The 15,789-nt window shown below is 35.4% G+C and overlaps 1 protein-coding gene across 6 annotated transcripts in view; it reads left to right on the top strand.

Moving 5' to 3' along the window:
- MTRR (5-methyltetrahydrofolate-homocysteine methyltransferase reductase) overlaps positions 1-15,015 on the top strand; it is a 28,503-nt gene extending 13,488 nt beyond the window's left edge. For 5 of the 6 annotated variants that reach the window (XM_068196461.1, XM_068196432.1, XM_068196423.1 and 2 more), the window contains 8 exons: positions 2,251-2,373; positions 4,008-4,161; positions 4,952-5,040; positions 6,753-6,933; positions 8,295-8,337; positions 8,764-8,950; positions 11,100-11,218; positions 12,688-13,047. In XM_068196461.1, the coding sequence (XP_068052562.1) occupies positions 2,251-2,373; positions 4,008-4,161; positions 4,952-5,040; positions 6,753-6,933; positions 8,295-8,337; positions 8,764-8,950; positions 11,100-11,218; positions 12,688-12,817 (1,026 nt within the window). In that variant the 3' untranslated portion in view covers positions 12,818-13,047. Of the gene's footprint in view, positions 1-2,250; positions 2,374-4,007; positions 4,162-4,951; positions 5,041-6,752; positions 6,934-8,294; positions 8,338-8,763; positions 8,951-11,099; positions 11,219-12,687; positions 13,048-13,983 lie in introns of those variants that run through there. The other variant, XM_068196471.1, reaches the window with a different exon arrangement.
- The last annotated feature ends 774 nt before the right edge of the window (positions 15,016-15,789 follow it).

Raw genomic sequence — 15,789 nt, forward strand, 5'->3', positions numbered from 1 at the left:
AGCAGTGAAGTCTGGCTGTTCTTTAAATGACAGGGAGTCAGGAGCTGAGTATAGTAACAAATCCAGCGTTGCTACCCACTACCCAAGCAATGCAAAAACAGGAGGTTGCAGCCTGGATCAGCCAGGAGTGCAGATTACCAGGCAAGTTTGTGGGAATCTTGGCCCAAACCAAGAAACTAGTCTCAAGATCCAGGCCTGGATCAACAGGATCTATGTCCAGTCATGGACATGGTTGTGGTTGAGCTGCTGACCAGTGCTGCTGTAATGTAGCTGTGGCCAGGGCTGAAGAACCACTACTGAGCTGAGGTGGGGTTTCTGGTCCCAGATCTCTGGTGTGGCTGCTCATGATCATGAAAGCCCCTTAGTATCCTCAGACTCTGATGCTCTCTGTTGAGATTGTTAATGGAAATGCTGAGACAATCACTTAGTCTAGCTAATATAGTTGTGGAAGGGTGTATGGATTTAAACACTGGATAATTTTTCTTTTCTTTTAAACCTTGTATTGTTAGTTTTGCTCAGGTTGTTGAATTTAATAATCCAAACTCTTCAGGTTTATTATTTAGAGGTACTCTTCTATTAAAGAGTAATAGTTGGTTTGAATGTGCTTCTGCAGTCCTTGAAAAAGCCCGTTTTCTTAAAGTCAGCATATATTCAGACTGATCCCTGAAATAATTCGTCAGATTCTAATACTGATGCCTTTTCTGTATATAGAAAAAAAAGTTTGCTTTGGAATAGCAAATGGAAAAAACTGAATCTGCTAATCTGGAACTCAGTGACAGATTAAAGATTATAGTCCAGATTTCAGATATAAAACGGGGTGGTCATCCTGAACCTTGGAAAGAATCAAATGCATGTTTGTGGGTTTTTTCCCTTTGGAGCTATTTTTGACATAGTTGGCTAGATCTTGTCAACAAGTAGGTTCTATGTACGGTCATGTTTGGTTTTGCAGGTATCACACAATTCATGCCCTTTTTTGGTATCTCACATTGCAACAGCAGGTATGGATATTCTTTGCAAAGCAGAGCTGAAGTTGATGTGTTTTGAAATTCATCAAGGTGAGGTTTGGATATTTCCAAACAGAGACTCCCTGCCATTTAAAGAAGGCCTGGTACATGATCTCTCCAAATGATTTTGTCTTAGGCTGTTGAGTCTCTGGGTTGAATTAGCAAGTTGCTGCATACTAATAGCAGAGCAGAATAGTGAGTTGTTCTAAAGCATTTCTGGGAAGTGTAAGATAATACAATTTAGCTTAAATCTTGATTTCATTATGCCTTGATTTTGACTTTGAGGGAATACAAATGTAGAGAATTACAACAGTCCAGCTGATGCACAATGACTTGATATGGCCCAAGCTATTAATCACCATGTCAAAATCTTAAGAAAACAAAGAAACTTCCAACTGTTGGTCTCAAGTGATTCTCTTGTCTCCTTTTTTAAATAGGAAATCTTCAGATTAACAAATATTCTCCTATTGGTGGGATGATTTCTTTACAATTGACAGAGTATTGTTAAAGGCATTTGTTATCCCTCCTGCCTCTTTTTATTTTTGTCTGCATTGATCTCAAATGAAACTTTATAGTGATGAGAAGTGAGGGCTGTATTCTGATCTTCAAGGGGCAGCCTTTGATGTACGTGTTCTGGAATTATTCTTGGTGCCCATTTGTCATACTTAGGGCACATTCTTACCTGTGTAGAAATTAGAAATGTTATAACATGATGCTGTCTTGTAGAGTGGGTTTTGCTCATTAGCTCTAATTTAAAAATCCTTTTATAAGTTGCCTGTAATAGTAGACCCTAAATGGACCCCAAAGCCTTAAGCTGTAAACCTGCAGTGATGTAACTTCTATTCTTACTTCTTACATCCATTCTATACACCTAATAATCCTTTAATTAGGCAGGACTTTTCTGGGGTTTAACATAAATGCCATTCTCTAATTGGCTGTTTTCAAAGCAGTTCTTGAAAAATGAAACATGTTGCTGCATTTCATAATACTGTAGGCCCATTAGACTGTTCAAGCCTACTGAGTTTTTGTAATTGAATATATGCCAGTTATTGCTTAAATGTGATTTTTTAAAAAGAGCAAAACATTATATGTATATAGAAGATCCATGTTTTTCCTTATTGTTTTGAGTTGTTTTTTAAATTGGTTCAAAAACAACCTGCACCACCACCAATTCCTGTATGTCATAGTAAGATGTCATAAAGCTGATTTGCATTTCTAGTGTAAGTTTTTGGATCATCTTTTTCAGAATCCGCATCTGTCTTCACTTACCTCAGAGGGAACAACCTTTGAAGTGCCAGTTACAAAAGCAGTTCAGCTCACTAGGGAAGATGCGATAAAGACTGCATTGCTCTTAGAGCTTGATATTGCAGTAAGTTGGTGAAGGCTTTTTCTTTAGTGGGTTAAAATAAAGGGTGAAAAACATGTCTGTTATGTATAATAACTGAGGGGGAAAATTATTTATTTGACTGTTTAAAAAGAAAAAAATAATTTTCTATTTAATAGGATGTCAGCTCATGCTGATACATTTTGTAAATGTAAAATTTGATTTATTTGTTGAAAAATAGGACTCCATGGAAGTCAAAGCAGGAACAAAGTGTCAAGTTAATTTCTTTGTTGTTCCATGGATATCATATTGAGTGAAATACCTTTATGAAGGGAATTTGCAGTGGAGAAAGGTATCAGAAAATATTGCAAATTAATAATCTTTCAGTTTATACAAGTTGAAGAATATTCAGAAACTGTATAGTAAATTGTGACTGTTTATTATGGTGGGTAATCTACACAACTAAGAATTTCACTAGTAGTATCAAGCAATAGGAATTGTTAGCTCTTGAGCACTGTTTCTGTCTTTGGCATTCATTTGCTGTGCCTTGTTAACATGCTGCTCAAACTGTCAACCTTGGTTGCCCTCAGTTAAAAAACTGGTTTAGTTTGTTCAGTGAAGATCATATTTTGTATACTGGTTTTAAGATGAAAGGCAGGCAGAGAGTGCTCAATATTACTTTATAAGAAATCTTGAAAAGGAAAGGAAGTTGCTTTTGAGTGGTTTCCCAAATTGATAGAATATTACTTTTGGGATATTGTGATGTTTGGCAGTACCTTTTGTTGGACTCTCTTAGCCTGATCTGTTTCAATATACATGAGACATCTCTAAATCTAAGTTATAAATATATTCTATTAAGTTTTGAGCAACTGATTCTTTAAGCAACAGGGTTTTTTGCATGTATTTGTATGTATATATGCATTCTGTCACCAGCACCCACTGAAAGTTTAGGCATTTTATTGTGTTTTTCATCTAACATTCTTGCCAGTCTGTGTATGCAGGTCACTCACCTGATGCATAAGGGAAATATGATGATGCAAGTATAATTTTGCATGCTCCTTTAACAGGCAGAAGCTTGAGTTTCACACAACAGTTTGAGCAGTTGCACACAAGAATCTCAGGCAGCTAAGTAGAATCTAGGTCTTAAGATTTGAATTTTCACTGTGCTCTTGTCTGGTTATTTTTCTTTCTTTCCTCCAAAAAATAAAAGCAATTCTGGTAATTTCTGTTACAATTCATCAAATAGTTAAACTAGCAAATTTTCTTTTAGTGATGATGTGTAGCTATAAAAAGTTGCATTAATTATGAGGACTTCATTTCTTTGCTCTTCTCAAATCAGAAAATGTAGAATATCAGTAATTAATGATCTGGGCTGATTATATAACATAACCTCTTAATAGGTATTTATTTTCCTTCTGTTTGGGCTTCTCAGCAGTTCTCATTAAAGAGTGCCCAAATATTTAAAACAGATAAGGAAAGACTTTTTCTAATTAGTAAGGTTAAGCCTGAAAAAAAAGCATGACTACTTCATTTCTGCTGTGCTCAAAACCGCCAAGTGTTAGTGCAAAGTAAAAATATTTGGCTTATTGTGAGCACAGTAGTAGGAAGGTTGTTGTCAGGAATGGGAATGCCTTAGTTTGTAGTAAGATTTAATAGAAATGTTTCATGTTTTAAAACAGGATACAGCTTTTGAGTACCAGCCTGGAGATGCCTTCTGTGTAATATGTCCCAACAATGTCAGTGAAGTGGAAAAGCTTCTTCACATTTTGGGGCTTTCTGAAAAAGGAGACGACTTCATTTGTGTAAAAGTTAAGCAGGGCACTAAAAAGAAAGGTATGGCGTGATGCACTGGTCATGGAACCATGCTCCTTTCTGTGTTGTTAGCAGTTGGTGTACGTACTTTTGAATATTTTTACTGTTAGTATGGGGGAACACAGCTGTCTTTCATGGAGGCATATTGGAACTCACAGTGATGTGTTAAAAAAGAGGATGCATAAGAATGCTGCTGCTGGTTTTACTGTAGATGAGCCCTTGACTGGGAACTGCAGCCTGGCATTGGCATTCATCCATCTCATTCTTATTCTTTGCTCCTTCATGTTTGTGGAGATAAGGCTTTAATCATATAACCTTACAATCCCTCACTTGATTTTACTTGAAAGTAAAATCTCCTTGCACAACACTGCATGTCAATCTGTTTTACATCCTAAGAGGGCTGCACTCCTCAAGGACAAGCCTTCATGCTGTTGCAAGGTGCCTTTTAATGGACTTGCAGGTCTATGGATGTGTTCTGCTGAGTCTTACGATGTCATACGTCAGAATGAGTGGCTTCGGGTTCAAAGCATGCCTGTGTACTGCCAGCTGGACCTGTGTGAATTACTCTTTTCTTGTATTGCAGTTGGTGTCTTAATGGTGCTGCTGAGTTGTGTCTTTAATTCCACAGGGTGGTGTAGGGGGTTCTTTGTTGTTCTGGTTTATAGATAAATCAGTTCTCACTGTGAGATTCCCTGCACCTTTGAGGGTTGCACACGTTGTCCATAAAGTATGAGATGTGTGATGCCACTTCTGTATATTAATAGATGCACATTTGACTTCATTTTTGTTCTCTTTTCTCCCACTGAACTAGGAGCATCTCGTCCACAACACATCCCTGAAAGAAGCACTCTCAAATTCATTCTAACCTGGTGTCTGGAAATAAGAGCAATTCCCAAAAAGGTGTTTATGTGTTTTTTCTTCTAAAGAGAAATCAGTAATTCTATGCTATATGGTCTCTTACAAATCTGTCCTTGCTTTGTGTGTAGTTATGGTATCTCTTGGTGAATAAGGATCGTCAGTTTGTATGCTACTGTTTCTACTTTACTCTGAGAAAAGTCACTTCTGGTAGGTTGTCTGCCAGACATTCCTGTTCTGCAGTATCTTGATTCATGACTAGTCTGGAAGTAGAAAAGTATTACATAACTTGGTGCCAAATAGCTGGGAAGACTGACTGAACCTAGCCCCATAGTCATTTTAAAGTAAGCAGTCTTTTTAATCAGAGGGAGCCACACCTGTCAAGTTCTGTTGCTGAAATACACGTGTTGCTGTATGCAAATGTACAACAGTGTCCTTTACATTAGCTCAGCTGGTCAGAGCATGGTGCTAGTAATCCTGTGTGGGCCATTCACTTAAGAGCTGGAGTTGATGATCCTTGTGGGCCCCTTCCATCTCACAATATTATTGCGAAATCTGTGAAATTTTAAAGCTTTACTTCAACATTTCAGTAACATAGCAGTATTCAAAGGAAGATTTTTGCTTTTTTAGTGTTTGTTCTCACAACATGTATATATTATTTTCCTTTCATTTTGTGCATGTAAGAAAATCAAAACTTCTAACTGAAGATGCATCTGTATTTCTGGTATTGTCAAAACATATTTTAAAGATAACTTTATGTGAAAGATGAAGCTAAATGATTGTGTGATCAGGTCTCTAAGGGAAATCAGTTTTTGGGAGGATCTTTTTACTCAATTTACTGGATTTTGCAGCAGAAGAGAATATTCCTGTTGTTTCAACCATTTCAAAACCACATTTAATGTTTTTGAAAATCTGTCTCAGCAATAAGGGTAGGCAGAGAGTACTGGCTGGGGAATATCACTGAAGCCAGTTTTTATAACCTGTCTGCTGTATTAAGTCTTCAACCTAAAATGTTCTTTATCTGACTTCGTACTCAAAACTATTGTCTGAGCACAATGGTTGAGCACACCATTATTTGTGTGGTTGAGCACACATTATTTTCCAAGTATTCCTTTGTGTAGAATGTGTCATCTGATTGCACTTGGTGTTTTCTATCACTTTTCTTTTATGCCCTGTTTCTATTTCCATCTTCCTTTTTTGAAAAAAAAAAACTTGTAACTATTTACATCTGATCTTCACTTTATCTTACAATGCTCAATTTAACTTTCCTTTAAGAAAAGTTTACACTACCAGTGTGTAGGCATAAAGTATAGAATAAAACACCACAACAACATTAACATGACTCATTTAATACCATACTTTACTTATAGTCATACCTCTTCTAATATTTTTGTTATTTGTTTCCTGGCATCTGTACCCTAGCAAATGGTGTTTTGTCTTGAATTGTGTTATGGAGCTGCCTAACTAAAGTGTAAATAGGGGCAATAAGAACACATTTCCAAAACCTGGAATTTTAGGGGGAATGACTTGTGCCTGTTTTTTTGTGTCTTCCTTGCTCAATAGGAAAAGTAGGATTTTCTGATGTGCCAACCTGTTGCAGACATTAGAAGAGCAATAAAAAAAGATTGATAAATAAAGTTTATTATCCATTAACCTAATTCCTGTTCCCAGGCAACCCAAGTTTTTCCCAGGTTTGTGATCATTTTCCCAAATTGACAAGTCTTTTTACCCTTTACTCTTTCCTTTCTTCCCTACAGGCATTTTTGCGAGCTCTTGTAGAATGTACCAGTGATGCAGGAGAAAAACGGAGGCTTCAAGAGCTTTGCAGCAGACAAGGAGCTTCTGATTATACTCACTTTATTAGAGATTCTAATGTTTGCCTCCTGGATTTACTTCATGCTTTTCCAAGCTGCAAGCCTTCCCTTAGCCTGTTAATTGGTAAAAGACTGATTTAGATTTAATTAGATTTGGTTTCTGAAAATGCGTCAGACTAAATGCTCAATTTCCAAAGAAAGGGGAGTAACTTTTCAGTTCACTGCTTTAAGAATATAGTTTCTGTAGTGATCAAGCTGAAACTCTTGTTGGGGAGCAAAGCTCTGCTCTATAGTTCATAGTCTTTGGCTTTCTTTCTGCAAACATTTAGGTTCATACCAATGCTTTGACTGCATTACTCCTGTACATAAAAAGTAAGCATAAGGTGCTTGCAGGATTAGGGTCTTTATGAATCAGTTCCTTAATTGCTTGCAATTGAAAAAGACATATTTTTACAACTCCTAATTTCTCTGCCTACATGGTCTTTTCTTGCACTTTTACCTGTTAAAACAGAATGGTCTTCCCAGTATATCTGTATTTATGCTATGTCTAACACACTCACTGGGTTCCTGATATAAAATACTGAAAGGATGGGACTATAGCTGTAACTATGTCAAATACATGTGAAATCGCTGGCAGTTACTTTTCAAATTAAAATCCAGAGTTTCTTAATATGTTTCATAATATGAGTCAAAGAAATTGCTTTCTGTCTTCTTGCAGTCATTTTGTTGACCCTTACCAAAAATTGCTGAAGGGGTTTAGTGTCTTGTTCAAGTAATTTCACTGCATTACCTTTTCTTAACTCTGCCTAGCAACTAGCACTTTAAATGCTTTAAAACCTCTCGTGTAGAAGAGCACCTTTAAAATATGTCAGGGTGTGCATGTACTGACAAAAAGAGTAGTTCTGCTTATGTACATACATAGATATTAATGTGTGTGTGATATATATAGGGGGTTGTTTGTTCAAAAAATGCCCCATGAACTCCTGTGTCTTGTTTTTTCAGCTGAGATTTCAAAACTTCACATAGGTAATCAGTGATTTGAAACTGAGCTGACACATCTGCTTCTAGGACATTATATATAGGAAACTTTCAATAAAGCAATCTCTATTGTGAGAGCTTTTGAGCTCATAGTGGAAAGGTGGGGAAAATTAAATTTCAAGCTTCACCTCATCTGCTAGCTACTGGCATCTCTTCTGTATACCTTACAGTCACTTTTGTTTGACCAAGAACCCTATAAATTAACTGTTATGATCTCATTGTATAGGAGCTCTAATTGATGTTCCACAAAGTCTAAAACCCATTCAAAATAGAGTTCAGGTCTTAATTGCATGTTTTTAAACCACAATCACTGAATGGTACTAGAATAAAATTATGGTTAAATTAAAATAACTTGTAATCTGTTACAGTGTAAACATTCATTATACAATATCTTCATTGGGGTGAATCAAATAAGTGATAGTTTTGGTTTTTTTTTCTGTTCTTTAGAACATCTTCCTAAATTACAAGCCAGATCCTACTCTGTCTCAAGGTAATGAAATATTCAAATTGTGTCTTCTTAGTTATTTAGGTATGGGGTTTTTCTCAAATATATTTGCATATGTTAGAATCTGAGGAAGGAGAGAAGTGAAGGAGAAAACGTAGTTGTGACCCTATTGCAAAAAACATTGACTACTTCAAAGAATATTGTTTTGAGTGTGTGGCAAGCCTTTGGTAAAGCTCTCAAGAACAAGCTCACGCACAGGTAAATCTGGTAGGAATTTGGATTCCCTTCTGTAGCACTGGCCTTTGAGTCCAGCCTTAAAACAATTTCTAACCAAATATAAATATTATGCAGTTAGCTGAATGTTGAGAATCTTGATTCAGCTGAAATGGTTTGGGCTGCAGACAGACCTGCTGCAAGATTGTACAACTGTCTCTCAGGTTTTAGTTTGGTTTTTAATGTTTTTTTTTGCAGTTCAAACTTATATCAACCAGGAAAGCTGTGCTTTGTATTTAATGTTGTGGAGTTCCCTGCCGGTCTCTCAAGACCAGTCTCACGGAAAGGAGTATGTACAGGCTGGCTTGCTGAGTTAGTTGCACCTCTACTGCACCCCAGTAAAAACTCTCAGGATACAAAAGGAGAAAGCGCTTCTACTGAAAAGGTATGAATATTAGTTCTAAAGTTATTAACTGTTAAATCTATGCATGTCTGAAACAATTGCAGGTTTCTTTGTTCCCTGCTGTGATGTACTGCATGTGGTTTGGAGCATACACCTTAATTTGTGGTTCGACCCTACTTCTGTATAACTTGTCCTGAACACTAAAGTTAAATTATACTTATCTATGCATACCTAAATTGTGAAATTTCCCATTGCTGAAAGGCCAGAGTTGTTTTCCACCCTTCTGTATTTCTAAGTGTATCTTGAAGGATGTTTTCGTGGACTAAACTGCCACTGTGTAATTAAATGGTTACGACTGTTTGCATCACAAGAGAGAGGCACTTGGTCATTTCCAGGAAACAGTGGCAGGTAATGGGGGAGAAACTGTAAAACTCACACTTCTTGTCAGGTCTTCCAGAGTTTGCAAAGGCCAAGTTATTGAATATGACGCAGGGGACAGTCCTCTGTGGTTTTTTCTGACGTGTATCAGTGATTGTTTGGCACAGTTGATATTACTGGGAGAAAGTACTTCTTTATTTTTTTCCCCCTCATTTCATTTTGTGGCAGAAATTCTGTGTAATTAATCGATCTCAAAGTCACTAGGTCTAATCTAATTGTTAAAATACAGGGATTCTACTATATAATTGATATGTGTGATATACATATCTTTTCTCAAAAAGAACTACTGGCAGCCTAATCTATATTTGATTATGAAAAATGGAAACAAGAATAGAATTTGTTTGAAAGGAAACTGTGACAATAATTCAAGGTGTCAGACAAAATGGGGAAAAACACCATACATGTTATCTTCATTTTTTACAACTAATGCAAAGATTAATATGTGCATCATATATCTTATTCCAGTGTTCACATCTGCTCTTTATTTAAAATATAATTGATTTGAAATTAATTAAAGATCAAACAAGGAAAAGAGATGGTTAAAAAGAAAAAAAATATTACAAAATGAGTCTGGATAAAGTTTAGAAACGATTTTGTCTACTGCACAAGATAGATTTCAGCATAGATAAATGGGCAGCAAGGCATATAGACTGCAGAAATATATGGGATAACCATACAAAACAGATGAGTGTGATCTTATGCAAAAATAGATTAATTGAATACATTTTACAGTATAAATGTGTTTACCATTTGCAGTCTGTTTTAAAATAATTACCAGTTTGGAATCATTAATAGGGTAAATAAACTCCTAACTCAAGTGTGGTGTGAAGTGTATATATATATAAGTATTGTTCCCCACCAGCAAGAATTATTTTATTTTTTTATCATCATGAAACTAGGAGAATAATGCTCTTTAACATTGTTATATCTGTAGTGAATTAAAGTATAAAAAATTAGCAGTGCTAACCCATTCAGATTTACACAATGTTTAAATAACTTGGTCTAGTGCCCTTCTCCTTTGTTAAACTTGAAAGTAAATTCAAATCCTTTCATAATTAATGTGCAAACAAATTAGATATTTGCTTATGACTTCAATGTATGAAGCTCTTCTATGGCTGCTGCTGAGTCTTGAATAATCTTTCGGAATTAAAAATAGTACTCTTTTGTTTTCTATAGATTATGTTGGCCGTGTCTCAGAGGATAGGTATGGAGCTCATATGAAAATACGACTGACTTTCTGACACAGATATGAAAATTAGAATTACTGTTTATTACTGGGATTGTATAAAACATGTGCCTCCCCTCACCCATATACTTTCGGAATCATGTCAAACTTTCATGAAAATTAAGAAAGCAGGCTCTTTACCAGTAGGCTTCAATTCACTATAAACAAATCTTGACCTCCCACAATGTGAAAAAAGGTTGAGTTGCCTTTGATAGCTATAAATTAGCTTTACTTCCCTTTAAATGCCAACACCAAACTTTCCATACATTCTGTAACACTATTCCCCAAATTTGTGGTGCAATCAGTTTTCTTACTCAGCAACTCGTGTGTGTGGTTTCATCAATCCTCCAAATGGATTAATAGGTTTGTAAATATGTGGGGTTTTTTTTGGTTTTTTTTTTGGTTTTTTTTTTTTTTTTTTTCTCCAGAGACTTCTGTGAGATTTTTATAAATATCCTGAAGGTTCTAAAAATGTCGTGGTGTTTTTACTGCTTAAGAATACCCATATTTTACCTAATTTTATTTTAGATCTCTATTTTTCCTCGTCCAAACAATGCTTTCCACTTACCTGCAGACCCATCTGTGCCATTCATTATGGTTGGTCCAGGAACAGGGATTGCACCATTTATTGGTTTCCTACAACATAGGTATGTACCAAGGTGTTAGCAGGAGAGCAACCTTTTTATGTTGAGGAGAAATACAGCCTGAGGGTTTGAGTATTAAAGCAGTTAATTTTTTTTTTCTTTTTGTAATGGTGGTATGCTGATTATTAGCAGTCTTAATAATTTTAAACAAACGTTGTTTGTGTATTTATTTGTTTTTCAAAGTAGTAAAACTTACATTTTCATCTGACTGTATTTACTACTCATAGTAGATATATGAAATGTTGGGTGAGTTGCTGAAATAGTAATAAGAAAATAAATCCTTTATCTGTTTGTGTTGCTGGTGAAAGTCCTGTAAGAGTATGATAGTTTTTATAAAGTGTTGATTGGCTTAAGTTTGTTATTCAATCCACGTCCTTGAGAAATGGCATCTATATTAAAAGGCATGGTGAATGTCAAGTTTTCTCCCATATTCTCTTATTTCTGTGTGGTTTACATTTTGGTGTTTTAAGATAAGGAGCTTGGCACCAGAACCTTCAACTCAGCAGTAGTCTTGGTGTCTGGGAGTTTGTGTGTGAAGGAAGGTGGATCTATTATTTTCCCTGTCCAACTTCAGCAGCATAATTTTGCAAGGCAAAGAGATGTTTGTTCAAAAAGTGACATCACCAAGAATATGCAAAACCTTGATCATTCTGAGGAAAAGAAGAGCAGGAGGAGTGAAGTATTTGGGTGGGAATGGTTCTAAGTTTTAAAGGTAACCAACATATATTCCAGCGTGACTCATTAGTTCCAGCAAGGTAATGGAGTTTCTTGGGTCCTATAGCAATTTTCAAAATATTTTATTTGAGAGAAAATTGAAATTTTGACATGAAGTTTCTAACTCCATGCTTTGCTTTAGCCAAATCATTGTGTACTCCTTAATTTTGATTCTCAAATATACCTTTACCTCTCAAAAGTATTTTGCATTTTATTTTAAAGTATAAATGAAATATTTGTCTCTCAGTGTAACTAGAAAATGGCAGCTAAAACTCCTTTAAAATAATACTTCCAGCATTATTTCAAGAAAATGAAATAATTTTTCTGATGATGTGGTAGTTAATAAATTGTTATTCATAATATCTAACTGGTATCTACAGCTAAATGGAAAGACTTCTAAAACTGCTGAGTTTTCCCAGGTGGTTTTACATAGCTTCCAATGAAGGATAAAAAGTAGTGATTACCTTATTCAGCAGTCTGGATTATTTTTTGAGATGTTTGGATGTGTCAGTCTTGACTATTCCAGTATGAAACTGTGGCAAAAAAAAAAAAAAATTAAGGTTGATTGATCTTGAGCTGGTCTGAAAGTGAGTAGTCAAGAAAATCAAATGAGGGTTTGACTTGGATTTATCTAAATTGTTTCACATTTCTGCCAATTCAGAGGTTTTTTTGAAAATATTACTTTAAAGGAAAATTGGGTTATATATGTTTCAGATTCTGCACTTGATAAAAAACGATTGGATTTTTTTTCTCTTTAGGCAGAAGCTCAGAGAGCAACATACAGACTGGGAATTTGGAGAAACATGGCTGTTTTTTGGTTGTCGGCATCAGGATCGAGACTATTTGTTCAAGCAAGTTCACTATTTCACATCCATTTTGTATTCATGAGGGAATGCTCATCTGTGGGCCATTGCTAACAGGTTTTTATTACCTTTCAGAGATGAACTCCAATGTTTTGTTGAAAATGGAACCTTGACTCATCTTAAGGTTTGTTTCTCAAGAGACTCTTCAACTGCGGAAGTGGCCCCACCTAAATATGTGCAAGATGTCCTTAGGCTTTGTGCTAAGGAAGTTGCCAGAGTCCTGCTGAAAGAGAAAGGTTACTTCTATATATGTGGGTGAGTAGAGTGGAAACGGACTGTTCAGAAATTTGAGGCTTTGGAAAAGACTTAGAGCTGTTTGAAAGAAAGGACCAGTATAATGCTGAAAGAGCCTTCCTGGAGAGCTAGACTGTCATCCCTGTGTCCTCTGTTTTCCAGTATAATCTTGAAATACAGCTAGTAACCACAAAGTTCCACTGATTGTTTTAGTCACTTATAATTTATTTTCCTTTTTCTGTTCAGTATTCAATTAAATTATAGGAGGTTTCAAGCCAGTAGTTTTCTCCTTAGAAAATAAGATATATGAATAGATGTGATGAGAAACTGCTCATCTGTGAGACAATAGCAGTCTTCTGTGTTCCAGGTGCTCAAGAATGCTAAAGTTCTGTCATAGTGATACATTTTACCATGGGAGGTTTTGTTTGTGGATGCTAACTTACCTGCAGGTTCAAGATTTTTAGAAAGTTTGTTGATAAATGGGCAAACTGTTTGAATATAGGGCCCAATGTTAATGCATTCTCCTGCAGGTATAAATGCCAGCTATTTGTATTGAAAATAGCCTTATTAATAAGTGAGGGGTTTGGTACCAATTTTTGGGTTTTTTTTTCTTTAATATTGGAACTGTGTAGTGATATAGGAATCAAAACTCATTTAGCAGGTCCAATTCTTCTTAAAGAAACCAGTTATTCCCTGCCAGCTCAACTAGGGTTGCAAGGTTTTTTACTTATGAATTACAGCATGCTGAAAACTATGTAGTGTTTGATTGAGAGAAACCCTAGTTAATGTCAGTGCTCAGCTGCAGGAAAACTCAGAATCATGCTGTACAATTTAAAAGCTATGTTTTTATTTGGGATTTTTTAAATTATTCTTTCCTATATTGTCCTGCCTCTGAAGCTATTGATAAATGGAAAAATACACAATCACGCTTTTTCTCCTCTATTTTTTATTTTTCAGAGATAAGAAGCACATGGCTGATGATGTAAGTGATGCTGTAGTAGACATTTTAAGCATGGAAATGGAAGCTGACAAATTGGAAGCACTGAAAATCCTGGCCATGCTTCGAGAAACAAAACGATATTTGCAGGATGTTTGGAGCTAAATATGTAGCTTTTCTTTGTAATACAAAATACTTCCTTTTACACATATGTTTCTGACTACAACTTATTGCCAAAAGTTCTGTCAGTAGTCACACAAAGGTTAACTTTCTCTATTGACCTTTCCAACAGGAACATGAAACCCTTTAAATGACAACAAACCAGGCTGGCCTTTGAAGTGTATGGTTTTTTAGAGAAGTTTCATAATGGACTGTCTCAGTGCCTTGATTTTCTCTTCTTAAGATTGGGTTGCTGTATAAACTAAAAACTTCTGTACTTTTACGAGCATAATTGTATGTTGACATTTCATCATGTATCTTTTCCTGTAATATATACATAAGGAAGCTACAGAGTAAATATGTTACACACTGATCTGTGCATCATGAAATACATTACTGACTTGCCAAGATTTACTTGAACACTTCCTAGATACTTCCTGAGACTGCTTGCATTTTTTCTTCTTGCACAGAAGAAAAATTTTTTCTTCTTGCACAGTTACTGCCAAAAGGAATGAATGTCCAGGATATTGCACAGAAAGGTTACTGAAAATTTTCAGCTCCAAAGTTCTCTTTAAATAATTAGCTTTTCCATCACATCATTACATCATGTCTCAAAATTTGCAATGCACCATTCTAATGGTTATTAGATCTTCCTGCATAATTCTTTTGAAATTGTTTTCATTCCCATCTCTGAAATGTTTGTGGTTTAATTTATGAGAAAATTCACCAATTGCATTGAATTTGGTTGATGGAAGAATATTGCTTGGTAAATACTTTCGCAGATTACTAAATCAATCTTCTTAAGTTGAAGACGTAGAAAATAGAATGTTTTGGAAGTAGTTGCCCTTACGTATGGCCACCCACTGCAAAATAAAGTGGCTGAAAGCAAATTAGTGAAGTGTCTGGTTGTCTTTCTAACAATTGACATTTGGAGTACAGATAGGTGGAAAAGTAAAAGTAAGTCATTCATGCTTTTCTTCAGAGCCCTACTATCTTCCCTGTGCTTTTTCTAACTTCTAAACATCCATGTTGTCTCCTCAATTCCAAGTCATAGTTAGACCTTTAAAGGTAAACACAAAGTGTGACTGAATGTTTTAGACAAATCATTATTTATTTCCTGGGGGAATTGTTGTTTTGTTTTGACTTACACATAATCAGAACCACATCACTTGCTGCAGCTTTTGTTGTTTTCTAGTGATTATTAGTTAACTGGTAGGTAAATTTTTTAAAAATTGAAAAGTTAGGATGGTCACTTAGAATAAAATCATGTGTTTAAAGAAGAAACATTCCAGTGAAGTTCTTGGAAATAAGGTTAAGATGTAACCTGTGCAATGATTATTTAAATAACCTTGGCAGATACCAACTAAAATTTTGTGCAGGAGTTCTTCAGCAGAGTGATTATATCAATCTCTGTCATGTAATCTCTACAGAAAAAACTCCATAGAGAGAGGTGGCTTACAGTAATTGCAAACTACATTTTTTAATCTTTAGCACATAAAAGAGAAGTCCTTCTTTTTCAAAAGTACTCAAATTTTAAACTCATGGAAATGATGAACACAATGCAAATGTCAACATTTTGCATCAATGAATCAGCTTTACATATTTTTGAAAACTATTAATGAAAGTAAAATCTATTAGTTTTGGAATAGTAAAGATAAATCTTTACC

This window comes from Anomalospiza imberbis, chromosome 1 (genome assembly GCF_031753505.1).
Source record: "Anomalospiza imberbis isolate Cuckoo-Finch-1a 21T00152 chromosome 1, ASM3175350v1, whole genome shotgun sequence".
Lineage (NCBI taxonomy): Eukaryota > Metazoa > Chordata > Aves > Passeriformes > Viduidae > Anomalospiza > Anomalospiza imberbis.